The 13,432-nt window shown below is 36.8% G+C and overlaps 1 protein-coding gene across 1 annotated transcript in view; it reads right to left on the bottom strand.

The window, feature by feature from the left end:
- Positions 1–13,112, bottom strand: part of EPC1 (enhancer of polycomb homolog 1) — a 95,336-nt gene extending 82,224 nt beyond the window's left edge. Inside the window, exon 1 of the mRNA XM_052650571.1 lies at positions 13,053–13,112. Within this exon, the coding sequence (XP_052506531.1) occupies positions 13,053–13,055 (3 nt within the window). The 5' untranslated portion in view covers positions 13,056–13,112. The remainder of the gene's footprint in view (positions 1–13,052) is intronic.
- Positions 13,113–13,432: the final 320 nt, after the last annotated feature.

Here is a 13,432-nt window from a genome sequence, read left to right as displayed (position 1 = left end):
ATAGCCAGGATGTGGAAGCAACCTAAATGTCCAGGTGAATGGATAAAGAAGATGTGGTGTGTGTATGTACAATGGAGTATTACTCAGCCATAAAAAAGAACGAAATGCCATTTGCAATGACATAGATGCAACTAGAGATTCTCATACTAAGTCAGAAAGACAAATACCATATGCTATCACTTATACGTGGAATCTAAAATACGACAAATGAACCTATTTTTGCAATAGAAACATAGAGAACAGACTTGTGATTGCCAAGGGGGAGTGGACTGGCAGAAGGATGAAATGAGAGTTTGGGTTTAGCAGATGTAAACTATTGTATTTAGAATGGATACACAACAACATACACTGTAAAACAGAGAACTATATTCAATATCCAATGATAAACCATAATGGAAAAGAATATTTGAAAAATAATGTATATATATATGAAAATGGAATCACTTTGCTTTACAACAGAAATTAACACAACATTGTAAATCAACTATATTGTACTCCAATAAAAATTTTGTTAAGTAATTTCTGTGGCTATTAAGGTGACAAATAAAAGGTGTTGTGGCTGTACATGGAAAGCAGCATACACGACAAGGTGAACTGAGGGAGCAAAGAGCAGCCACGAAGGACCTACCCAGGGATCACAACCTCCTAAACGCGTACGACGGACGATGAGAGGATCATGAAGGAACAGAGAGGGAATGTTCCTCCCGCAGTGTGTGAAGCAGTGTGATACCATCTTCCTCACACACTGGAGAGAGAGAGGGATTCTCTGTTGAGTGCAGTGGAGCATTTGCAATGATAAATTCCAGAGCTGAAAAAGAATCTACCTGGAAATTCCAATTTTCCATTTTTTGGGAGGCCATGCCACATGGCATGTGGGATCATAGTTCCCTGACCAGGGATGGAATCCAAGCCCCTTGCACTGGTAGCACGGAATTTTAATCACTGGCCCACTGGGGAAGTCCTTCCAATTTTCCATTCTTAATATCACCAACCATCAGAATTTTAAGAAAGGTTAGTATGAGGTGAATTATGCCAGGTAAATCTTATGAAGTTTAGTGTGGTTATTCTTGAATTTAAGATATAATAGAAAAAAAATAGTTTTAAAAATAAAATTTGTATAATCATGAAAATCTAAAAATTGAAATTCCACATATTTGGCATGTAAAATAGAATGTACATTTAAATTTCTATTCCTTATTTAACTCAAATTTTATTCTCCAGATTTTCCCCACTGTTTCACTAGTTCCTTTAATGTAGTATAGCTGAACAAGTGTGCTTCCAAGAAAATGCAAAGTCTTAAAGAGTCTTATAAAGGCGTGTTTCCAATTGAAATGTATACTTAAAAAAATTATATATTTGGCTGTACCATATCTTACTTGCAGCATGTGGGACCTAGCTCCCTGACCAGGGATTCTTCAAACCCAGGCCTCCTGCATTGGGAGCACGGAATCAATGCCACTGGACCACCAGGGAAGTCCCAAAATGTATACTTTTACATTTTATACAAAATTCTGAGTTCTTATGCATTTGAAAGGAAATAATACAGCGATTCTGTACCAGCTGAGCTACAAAGGAAGCCCAAATAATATATAGACAACTGCCTATGTTTATGCTCTCAAATGAACAGCAATGTCGTTCTGCCACTAGCTGGCCTGTTATTTTTCTTCTTTTCTCTTTAAATTTCTATTCATTTGGGGGAAAAGAACACTAAGTTATTATCAATAGAAGTAGCCTTATAAACTCAACAGTTGTCAAGAAATAGTAAACAAGCAAATAAATCCCTTATGCATTCTTTCAGCTCTTCAGTGCCCTTATGCTGCCCCCTGCCGCCCAGCATCCACACTGCACTCAAAACTGTCCCAAACTTTCAACCTTTCTCACTCTTCCCAACAAAACTTAATCTGGTTAGAGATCTATACCACTGGAGTTTTCCTCTACCAGGCTAATGGGTAGACAGATGTCTATTAACAAAGAGGTAGTTCCTTCCTATTTATCCCGTCACCATTTCCACGCCACTTATAAGTTTTTGAACTGATGTCTGATGGGTAATGACCAACATCCTGATTCCCAAGCCTGGGATTCCAAGTCCTCCCTGCGCTGGTTCCAAGGTACCATCAGAGGTCCCTTCCCCCACCCCCCAGCCTCTGGCCCCCCGCACATCACAGCTTACTCTCTGCCCACACTGGACTTCCAGCTGGTACTCCCAGTGCCACCAGCATTTTTTCTCCTCTTTGCCTGTGTTCTCACTACTTTCTTTACTTGAATGTCTCCTCTCAATTTCTACCTGTTGAAAGCCCACCCACCTTCCAAGCTCTGGTCAAAAGTACTTGCTTCATGAAGTTTCCTCCAATCGCCAAATGCTTCACTCCGTTCTCTCTTTAATCCTTTCAGGCTCTGTCCAATATAGTTGTTGTTTTAATGTAGTAGAAGCTCGATAAGGATTTATTTAACGAGTGAAGAGCAGTTAACAGAGGAACGTTAATTCTTGGAGCAACTAACTGACTTATAGACTTCATAAAGGACATGGGGAGGATGATGACAGCCTCTCTAATACTGCAACAACTTTATACACCAGGGTGAGGTGAATGTTTTAATTTCCATCACAGAATGTAAGGCCAGTTTTGATCCCTGAAACCAGAGGTATCTGTGAAAAAAAGAACTGAGTGCTTTTGTCGTGTCAGGCATTATTCTAGGTGCTTTAAATGCAAATCTCATAGCAGTCAGGTGGGTAGGTAATATCACTTTGATTCACTGAAGAGGAAACTGGGTGTCTGGACAATTAAGTAACTGGCCGAAGGTTATAGGCATAACAAGAGCTGATCGAGGAATTCAGATCTGTCAAAGCTGGGTATTTAGGGACCTCCCCAGTAGGGAAGTGGCGTCCAGTGGTTAAGACTCTGAGCTCCCACTGCAGGGGGCACGGGTTCAATCCCTATTTGGGGAACTAAGATCCCGCATGCCCAATGAAAACATAAGAAATGTGTATTTAAAATGTTCCTGTGATGTCTCCAACAGAAATGTGTATGGAGAGGCTTCCAGTGAGCTATCTGGAAGTTAAAAAAAAAAAAAAAACTGTTAAAAGAATTGCCTTAGAAATTGGAACCACATAGACAAAAGCCAAGAGAGAGATTCAGTGTCAATTAATTATCCGTTAATATCTGCAAGAGCTGATTGTCTTACAAGGCATAACATGAAGGACTGTAGTACTCTGCCAAGTTCAAAGGTCTCTCAAGGACAGTTATATATATTCTAAAAGATTAAGAAATGCAGAATCCAAATACTTGTCAATTGATGTAGCCACTTGTGTGGGGACCAACAATTCTAACTTGACTGAAAAAAAGGTAAAGATATGATAATATCTCAGGAAAATAGGCTTTGAGAAAACTTTTTTTTTTTTGATACAGTGAACATAAACAGGTTCATTATGTCACTGTCTCAGACAGGGATCTAATTGTGTTGTAATCAAAACCTGTGCTCATCAAGAAACTTCAGTAGACAAAAACAATAAACTGGAGAAGGCAACACTCTAATTTTTTGGTAGGATATAACTTTTTTCTTAGTAGGTAAGAATCTTTTAACTTCATAAAGAGTTAGAATAAGTACAGAAATGTTTTTAAATCTATGTAATTGTTGTTTCACAACATTTGGAGTAAGAGGTCAGCTTAGTACACTTTTAAATAGAATTCCTTCTTATATGCAGCATTGAGACATTAAAGAGAACTTAAGAATCACCATATTTAAAAGTTAAATCTATGAGGGGCTCCCCTAGTGATCCAGCAGTTGAGAATCTGCCTTCCAATGCAGGGGACTTGGGTTTGATGCCTGGTTGGGGAACTAGGATCCCACATGCCACAGGCAACTAAGCCCATGTGCTGCAACCAAGACACAGTGTAGCCAAAATTTTAAAAATAAATAAACTTAAAAGTTAAATTTATGAGATGGATAAGACCTTCTTAACTTCTTGAAAATGCCTGCTAAAGTACCAAAGCAAGCAATCAGATGCAGTAAAGGTAAAACGTATATAAAAAGTTGGGAGGTTTTTAATTAAATAATGCCATAAATGAGACCAAGTTTTAAAGGACCATGATATCTAAAATTTGCAAGATTTGTAAGGTAAATTTAAAAACATAAGGAAGAACTACCTTTGGGTATGTAACTTCAATACATTTCATATTATTTTTAAATAACTTGATTTCAGAATAGTCTTTCAATATACAAGACTTACTCTTGAGGGCATCAGGTAACTTATAATTGAAGAGTGGCAGCTGGACTGCTTGTCTTCCAACTGAAGCTGGTATTCATTAGGCAGTCAGCACACGTGGACAGAACTGGTTTAACTGTCCAATTATGCTTTCAGTCTGAACCTTCCTCCCTTCCTAGATGACTGTAGCTTTTGAAAGACAGAGATGAGAAGTAGCAACACTATCTACTGGTAGCCCCAGTATCTGGTGTGGTGGCTTTGTTCCATAGGATCACTCAGCAATCCTCAACTCCAGCAGCATGTTAGAACCCCATGGAAAGTTTTTAGAAAATACTTATGCTCAGATTCCACCGAAATCAGCTAGAACCTCTGAGGATAGGGCACAGGCATTTAATTTATAAGTTTTGGGGTGATTCTAAGTGCAGCCTCTTGATGAAACTAAAAGAGGAGAGTGAAAAAGTTGGCTTAAAGCTCAACATTCAGAAAATGAAGATCATGGCATCTGGTCCCATCACTTCATGGCAAATAAATGGGGAAACAGTGGAAACAGTGTCAGACTTTATTTTTTTGGACTCCAAAATCACTGCAGATGGTGATTGCAGCCATGAAATTAAAAGATGCTTACTCCTCAGAAGGAAAGTTATAACCAACTTAGATAGCATATTAAAAAACAGATATTATTTTGCCAACAAAGGTCCATCTAGTCAAGGCTATGGTTTTCCCAATGGTCGTTTATGGATGTGAGAGTTGGACTATAGAGAAAGCTGAGTGCTGAAGAATTGAAGCTTTTGAACTGTGGTGTTGGAGAAGACTCTTGAGAGTCCCTTGGACTGCAAGGAGATCCAACCAGTCCATCCTAAAGGAGACCAGTCCTGGGTGTTCATTGGAAGGACTAATGCTGAGGCTGAAACTCCAATACTTTGGCCACCTCATGCGAAGAGTTGACTCATTGGAAAAAACCTTGATGCTGGAAGGGATTGAGGGCAGGAGGAGAAGGGGACGACAGAGGATGAGATGGCTGGATGACATCACCGACTCGATGCACATGAGTTTGGGTGAACTCCGGGAGTTGGTGATGGACAGGGAGGCCTGCTGCTGCTGCTAAGTAGCTGCAATTCACGGGGTCACAAAGAGTCGGACACGACTGAGTGACTGAACTGAACTGAACTGAAGTGCAGACAGAGTTAAGAAGCACTGGTCCACAGTGTGAGCCTACTGTGGTCTGAAGTTCCAAGAGAATTTTCTGCAATTATCAACACTGCTATAGACTGAATGTTTATATCCCCCAGCCTTCAAATCCATACACTGAAATCCTAGCCCCAGATGTGATGGTATTTGGAGGTGGGGTTTTGAGGGGGTCATGAGGGTGGAGCCCTCATGAAAGGGATTAGCACCCTTGTAAAAGAGATCCTAGAGAGCTCCCTTACCCCATCCACGTGTGGGACACAGCTACAAACCAGGAAGTGGGCCTGCACTAGACACAGAATTTGCTGGTTCCCTGATCTTGGTACAGAATCCACCTACAATGCCGGAGACCTATGTTTGATCCCTGAATCAGGAAGATCCCCTGGAGAAGGGAATGACTACACACTCCAGTATTTTTGCCTGGAGAATTCCATGGACAGAGGAACCTGGTGGGCTGCAGTCCATGGGGTTGCAAAGAGTCAGACATGACTGAGCTACTAACACTTTTTACTTTCACTTGATCTTAGATTTCCTAGCTTCTAGAACTGTGAGAAATAAATTTCTGTTGTGTGTAAGCCACCCAGTTTATGGTATTCTGTTACAGCAACCTGAACAACTAAGAAGCGTTCCACAAATTAGTTGTCCAATATGGTAACCAACAGCCAGGTGTAGCTACTGAATGTTTCATTTTAATTAATTCAAATTTAAATTTACATAGCCACAAATGGCTAGTGACTGCCATCCTGGACAGCACAGTTCTGGCAGATTTAGACCATTTTAAATGACCCGAGTCTATTATTACCTAGGTGCTGAGTGATGTTTTATGATATGGATGAAAACAGCCCAGACCTGCCTCTTCGAGTACTTTATTCCAGCTTCTTGATGGGGTCTCCACAGTATGAAAGAATAACTCAATGTTTATTCAGGCTTCTGAGAATGCTAAGGACACTGAATTCACTGATTTCTTTTTTTTTTTTTTACTGATTTATGTTGGAGGTTTGTTTCTTGGAGTTTATACCTTAGTGAAAAATGAGCAAAAGCTTTCAGAACTAAATTTTTTAAGTCTCAAAGCAGTGAAGCAATTAAACTCTTGGCTCCTTGGTACTTGAGAGTGTTTTTCAGCTGGAGGTTGTGACCTCTGTCTTAGGAGGATGGAGAGTTTCCAGTGGATTGGGGCAGTAGCCTGAGTTTCAGAGCTAAATATAGGTCACTGGCATGATGGCCTCTTTTTCCCAGTCTCATCAAAACCATGTCCTTTTAATGAACGTGGGGCATTAGTGGGTGGTGGGATAAAATCTTGAGAAGACCCAGCAAAATGATGAGATACAGAAGTCTTTTTCATATGTAACTTGTTACTGAGCACAACTCAGTTCTATTTTTACTTGCTTTTAAAAATAATTTGTAAATTATGAATTACTATTTTTTCAAAAAAAAAAGCTAAAAATACACACAAATATGAGTTGCTGGAAAAATAATCTCAAATGTGATGCTCATGCTGAAACATAAGATGATTCTTCCTTCAAGTCATTGCTCTACTCTCAAGGAGGCTATCCTGACCACCTATTCAATCCTGCACATGTATTTACTCATATATTTGCCAATTATTAAATTATATCCTTTAAAGTTCAGCATATTTCAAAGCCAAAATATTTTCCATGGCAGGTACCCTCTGATTCTCTAAAGCAAAGTCTCTAAGTGTGATCCTTCAACCAGCAGCATTAGCAGCATCTGGAGGCTTCAACTTCTTAGGGCCCACCCCAGACCCACTGATCCAGAAACTCGAGGTGTGGGCCCAGGTATCTGTATGTTAGGTGGTGCACACTCAAGTCTGAGGTCCACTGATCTAGGCTACATTGAATCCCCCAAAAGTGTCCCAGAGGGGTAAACTTCCCTATATCCCAAGGATGGAAAAGGTGGAAACATCTTGTACATAAATGTACCTTGTGAGTTATGAAATAGAAGCCAATATTCTCTTTTGACCTAGTGTTATGAATCATGAATTTACTCACTTCAACAAAGCTTTCCTGCATCTCTACCCTCTGATCTTTTTTTTTTCTTTTCCTGATAAATTCAGATGTGTACAACTGATAAAGTAGGTAAGCACTGCTCATGTCAAGAAAAGATTATTAGATTTATAAATTATTCACTAGAGGACTCATTTAAATAGGAATATCATACAGTTTATTTAAAATATGCCAATCTGGGGACTTCCCTGCTGGTCCACTGGCTGAAACTCTGTGCTCCCAATGCAGGAGGTCCAGGTTGAATCCCTGGTCAGGGAGTTAAATCTTATATGCCACAATTAGGACCTTGCACAACCAGATAAATAAATAAATAAATATTTACTATATGCCAATCTATAAAAGATAAATTTAGAAATATCCAATGTTGACAGTTAGAAGTCCAGGTTCTGATTTCAGACTTCCCAGGTTCAAACTCTGGCTTTTTCATTTACTGTAACCTGGGCCAAACCTCTCTAAGCTTAGTTTGCTCATTTATAAAATGGGTATAATAATTATTCTACCTCTAAAGTTTGTTTGAGGATTTAAGGAGCTATTTAATACAGGCAGCATTTATCCTAAAGGCTGGAACATAGAAAGCTCTCATTAAATGCTTATTTTTCTAAATTAGCAGTATCCGTGACCAGTCTGGTTTCTATGAAAACAGGTTTTATCATTGAAGAATGTTTTTACAAAGCAGTTAAAGTTTACACAAAGCAAATGGGAGCTAGCCACACTGAGCACTGGAAACTAGGCAGGTATTCACCTCTTTAGGAGCTCCTCCCTAGCTAAACCAATTAGGGTAACTTCAATCTCCTAGAGACAGGGTTTAGGTATGAGCATTTCCTACAAACCTGGTCAAAGAACTGTAAGAAGAAGTTTGCTGTGGGCCTCTGGGAAAGAATTTTTTCCCTTCTAAGAAGATGCTTAAGAGAAACTCTGGAAATTGTAGTATCAGGATATGATGCTTGGAGATACAGCAGCCATCTTGGGACTATGAGGAAAGGCATTGCTGACATCATGGCAATGTAAAAGAATGGAAACTACCAAGGAACTTGATAATATTGTTGAGCTGTTGAACCAGACTAGAAATGGCTTGACTCTCCATTATTAATTTCGTTGAAATAAAGTGTCCTCATTTTTTTTTACACAGGATCCTATATTAGTACAAAAGCAAACTATATGATATAATACATTTAGATGGTATTTTAATTGGCTGTATGATAAAATAATTTGCTGACTTCATTTCTGGAGGTCATCTTAAACCACACACAGAGAATTCTTAATGAACAGCTCCTTCCCTTTCAATTCATCTGTATATAACAGCAATCTTACTTTCCTGGCTCCATATCTGATGTGCTTCACTAATTAACCATTAACTACATGTTTAATTATATTACCTTCATAAATTAAAATACAAATGGTTATTATAAAAATGTTTGTCATGTAAATACCCTTGGAATTATTTCAGACAATTAAAAAAAAGTTTTCATTCTAATGTAATTCTTTTTAACACGGAAATTGTATTTCCCTGCTTCATTTCACAATTGTTATAGACACTGACATTTATTTCATGAGAATGAGAGCAAAATGTACAAAACGAGGCTTTACACATTAAAGAAAAAAAAAGTTTCCATTAAATGGACCTCACAAGGACACACCCAAAATTCCTACTACCAGAATGATCCTCTCCTGTTCTCAAGCAAATAAGTTAATGTTTTAGTTTTCACTTTGCAGTAGTAATTTGCATTAGCTAACCATCTACTTATACAGCATCTATTAGGGATATATCTAAAATCTGAAGGCTATTTTCCCTTCAATGTGTCCCAAATAATGGTCCTTCAATAGAAGAACAGGACACTTGTTAAACCCTATATAGATTTATTTTTTTAAAAAAAAAGCTTTACCCCAGAAATATTATTTCGCCCTTATTCTCAGATGGGGACCCCCCACATCTAAGATCTTAGATTTGAGAATTTTTAAAATGTTGAACCATATTGGACTGTAAACTCCCTGAGGGCAGGAATCCTTGCCTTTTTGTCTTAATACTGTATCCTAGCATTTTAGCATAGCAGCATATAACAGGAGGAAAATGTAAAACAAACCCCTAAGTAGAAATAAATGTTGAATAAATCAAGTATAAAGGCCATTCCTTTCATCTTTTTCTTAAAGAAATCATTATCTTTGTTTTCCTTCCCTTTAGAGTTCCATTTGAGAATTGTTTCAGAAAGATAAAAAACAAAGTCATAACACAAACATCCATTTGATCTCTTGTCTTTCCCTGTCTTTTCCTTTGCAAAACATGTAATGATATGTCTGAGAAAAAGAAGAGGTAAGCACACACAAAAAGAGGGTGGAATTAGAAATAGATATAATTTCAAGTCTGTCTTCCACTTGGTTTTCAGAGAGCAAAATTTTTAGCTAATTTTCCTTCTCCTAAAAAAGTTTATTCCACGTTATATTAGATTGGTTCTGGCTAATGTTTTCAGCATTTTATGATGTCATCTCTATATCACTGTAAATGTTTCTTCTCTTTGTTACTGCATTTTTCCTAATAGGTTTGCTGACCTGAAAATTTTCCCAATTTTTAACAATACTAATGAATACAAATGAATAAATTAGGAAATTATGTGGGTTTACTACATTAAGTCTTAATAAAATGTTCAGTTTATTTCCATTATTGACCAAACTCATAATTTCAAGTTCATATTTAGGAGGTTTATTGTTTAGAATTTGATTTACAGATCTTCTGTTTCTTTGGCATCATTTATTTCTTCTTTCTGCAAACTGGTTTTTGGCCATTTCACTACTCAATGACCCCTCCCCTCCATCAGAGGGATGAAGCAGGGTGAGAAAAAATGGTAACTATATTTTAACATAGTCAGTGTTGCTACTTACTACTGTCTCTGATAAAAAGGTGTGCCAGAAAAAAATAAGTGTGTAATTGTTGACTGAAATAACATTTCAAGATCAAAAAAAAATTCTTTATTGTTCATGATCTAGCAACTGTTACTATGAAAAACTGAGTTAGTTCCCTACATACTACATTTAATAAATAAGATTTTTCAGGATAAAACATAGTTTATTATAATCATTCTAATCATAATCTCACTAAACCCATAAACTAAATGTCTACAAAATGTTGTCAATAAAGAAATGTCTGAAGAATCAAGAGTGAAAATGAAGCACAAGGTGGATTTAAAAATGGAGAATAATATAAAACAATGAATTGCTTTTGCCTCACAGATTTAAACCTCCTTATTTAGTGATGTAAGAGTCACAGATAGAAGAATATCTTTACCATAAATATCTATGGAAGATTTTAAAAAGTGAAGATGCAACTATAATGGTTACTCATAATCAATGATGTAATAGTCGATGCTATAAGAGAACAAAGAACATTGCATATTATGGGCTCCACAGAGTCAGCTTGTTTTTAAAAGGGGGGCTTCATTAGATAAATATTTTTAGTTTTCACAACTTCAATGCACAAAGTCACCAGCTGAATCACAGAATATTTTAGCAATAAACATATTGGGAAGCATATTTTATTCAGTAGATTAACTTCAGAGAACTAAACTCTCCAGCACAATCAGAGGGTTACAGAATATATTTACACCTGCAGTATTTCACTATAAATAATCTATAATGTCAAAACCAATCTTGATGGGAAGATTGAAATTTTATGATGAGATAAAATGTTATAGTGAATATTTTCAAATTTTTATAGCAGAGTATAAACAAAATATAGGCATCATTTATAATTATTTTTTAAGTTCAAGGAAAGGATTCAACACTGATAAGTAAATATGAGACACAAAAATCAGAAATACTATTCCTAGTCATTCTCACACATTCTTTTACTTGAAAATTTTAACGATTAGTGAAATGAGCACTTACATATTTCAAAGTGAAAAAAAAGATACTTTATAACTCCAAAAATGTTTACTCTCTAAAGAAATCATCTATCAATCATATGAAAAGGTGGTCTAGGATACTATCTCAGTTGTTTTTGTTTTACTTAGCAAAATAATTTGTTTTATGGTACAATTGTTGATTTTTTTCCTATGTTCTTTTTCAACTAAGGACTTACTTACTATCTTCATAAATATCTAAAATTTTCACAGAGACCAGTAAAAACTATGTCATATCGTAATACACATTTTTGTTCTTAGGAGGCTTTGGGCCTAAAATCCTATATTCTCTAATCAGATAACTCTTTAACAAGAACAAAGATGGAAAAGATTTAACCTGCACTTAGCTACATGAATACCAATATTTTAAAAGTTAAAAGCAGTTGTATCCATATTCTTAAAAAATTATCTCAATCTAAAATATTTGCTCAAGGATATACATAAATTCAACTGAAGTATCACTTCAAAATAAAACAAACAACAATGTAAGCATTATTATATGTCAAACTCCTAGAAAATCCCCAGGAGAAACTTAGAATAGTTATTTAAGAAATCCCTAGGTTCAAAATGAAATTCAACTTTTACAACATTCAGTGAACTAAAACTCAAAACATTTTGTTAAATTAAAGATGTTGGATGGATGATATTGTAACAGAAGAAAAATACAAAATGTTACTGAGGAAAGAAAGGGTAAACAGACAGCTTATTATTGAAAAATATTGTGATCTAGAGATGATCAGATCAGATCAGATCAAACACAACTGCAAACTGCATGCTTGGCCTGCTGCTCCCTGGACGGGTTATGACGACGTGTCTCTTCTCACCCATAGTTCACAGTTCACAGAAAACATTAAAACAATACAACTGAATAATTTCCTTCGACCAAATCAAACTTTCTTTAAGGAAATAAAGAGAGAAGATAATAGATCAAATGTGGCCCCACCTCTTTTTTTTTTTTCCTCCTTTTTTCTTTTAGTGAAACTGACATAAATTGTTGAGGAGAGCTACAGCGCCACCAACACAGATCAATGCAAAACAAAAAAGATCTCCCACCGTGTGCAAATAGAAAAAAAAAAAATTAGAAAAATGCCAAAAATTACAAAATGTCTCCCAAATGTACCTTTTTGGAGAAAAACAAGCAAGATCTGCAAAGATTATCTAATGAGGAGCCTCAGAGAACTACTAACATGGAATACAAGTTTAGATCTGATCAGTAAATAAAAGATCCACTATTTAGTAACAGCCATAACTTAATATAAACCCGGTTATGTCAATCTCCACCTTCATTCTACCAAGGGCAGCTTTTCTGTAGTTTGTATCTAAGCAATCCATCAAGAAAACTACAATAGGCCCATTTCACACCAAACCAAACTACATCTATAGTTTGCCTGCTAATCATTTAGTCCTGGACGAATTAGGTAATACATAATTTTTATAAAGAGGATATGCACATATTTGGCATTACCAACATTGCTGGCACGAAACAAGTCCATCTTGAGATAGCTGAGTTCCCTTTAGCTCATTGTAATTAAAGTATAATTTATAAATATTTTGCTTTAATCATGAGGTTAAAATTTTTTTTTCTTTTGGTAAAAATTAACCAGATAAGATTAGGTGGAAATGTGCAGAGATCAAAGCTAAAGAAAAACACCAAGATTGGTTTTGTGAGAAGAAACACAATGAAAATCCTTTTTTAGCTGGTGGCTCAGTCAAAGATGTAATGGCATAAATGTTGTAAAATGACAAACTTACCATTAGTGGAGGCAAAGAAGAAGCCAGTTCTGGAAAAAGAATTGTAACAATATAAGCTGGATACTTGTGTCCCTAGAAACAACAGCCTCCAGGCAGCGTATGGATCTTCCAACATCTTTAAAATATCTGGTAGAGAAAAAGTCAGACTTTCTTCCATTATCGGTGGCTGCATGGGGTGGCTTCCCCAGGATCTGTGGGCGTTTGGGAAAAAAATCGGAGAAATATCCACGAAGATTGAAAGCAGAGGAGGCAGCAGCAGCCAGAAGACTCTGGGGTTAACAACTTTGCGATGGCAAGCAGGCGGGCTCTGATTGGCTGGGCGGCCAGCGTCCCTACAGTCTGCACTATCCCCCGCTCCCCCCGCCTCCTGCAGCTCGGAA

Source organism: Budorcas taxicolor, chromosome 13 (genome assembly GCF_023091745.1).
Source record: "Budorcas taxicolor isolate Tak-1 chromosome 13, Takin1.1, whole genome shotgun sequence".
In the NCBI taxonomy this organism is placed as follows: domain Eukaryota; kingdom Metazoa; phylum Chordata; class Mammalia; order Artiodactyla; family Bovidae; genus Budorcas; species Budorcas taxicolor.
This window is presented reverse-complemented; position numbering and strand designations above follow the sequence as displayed.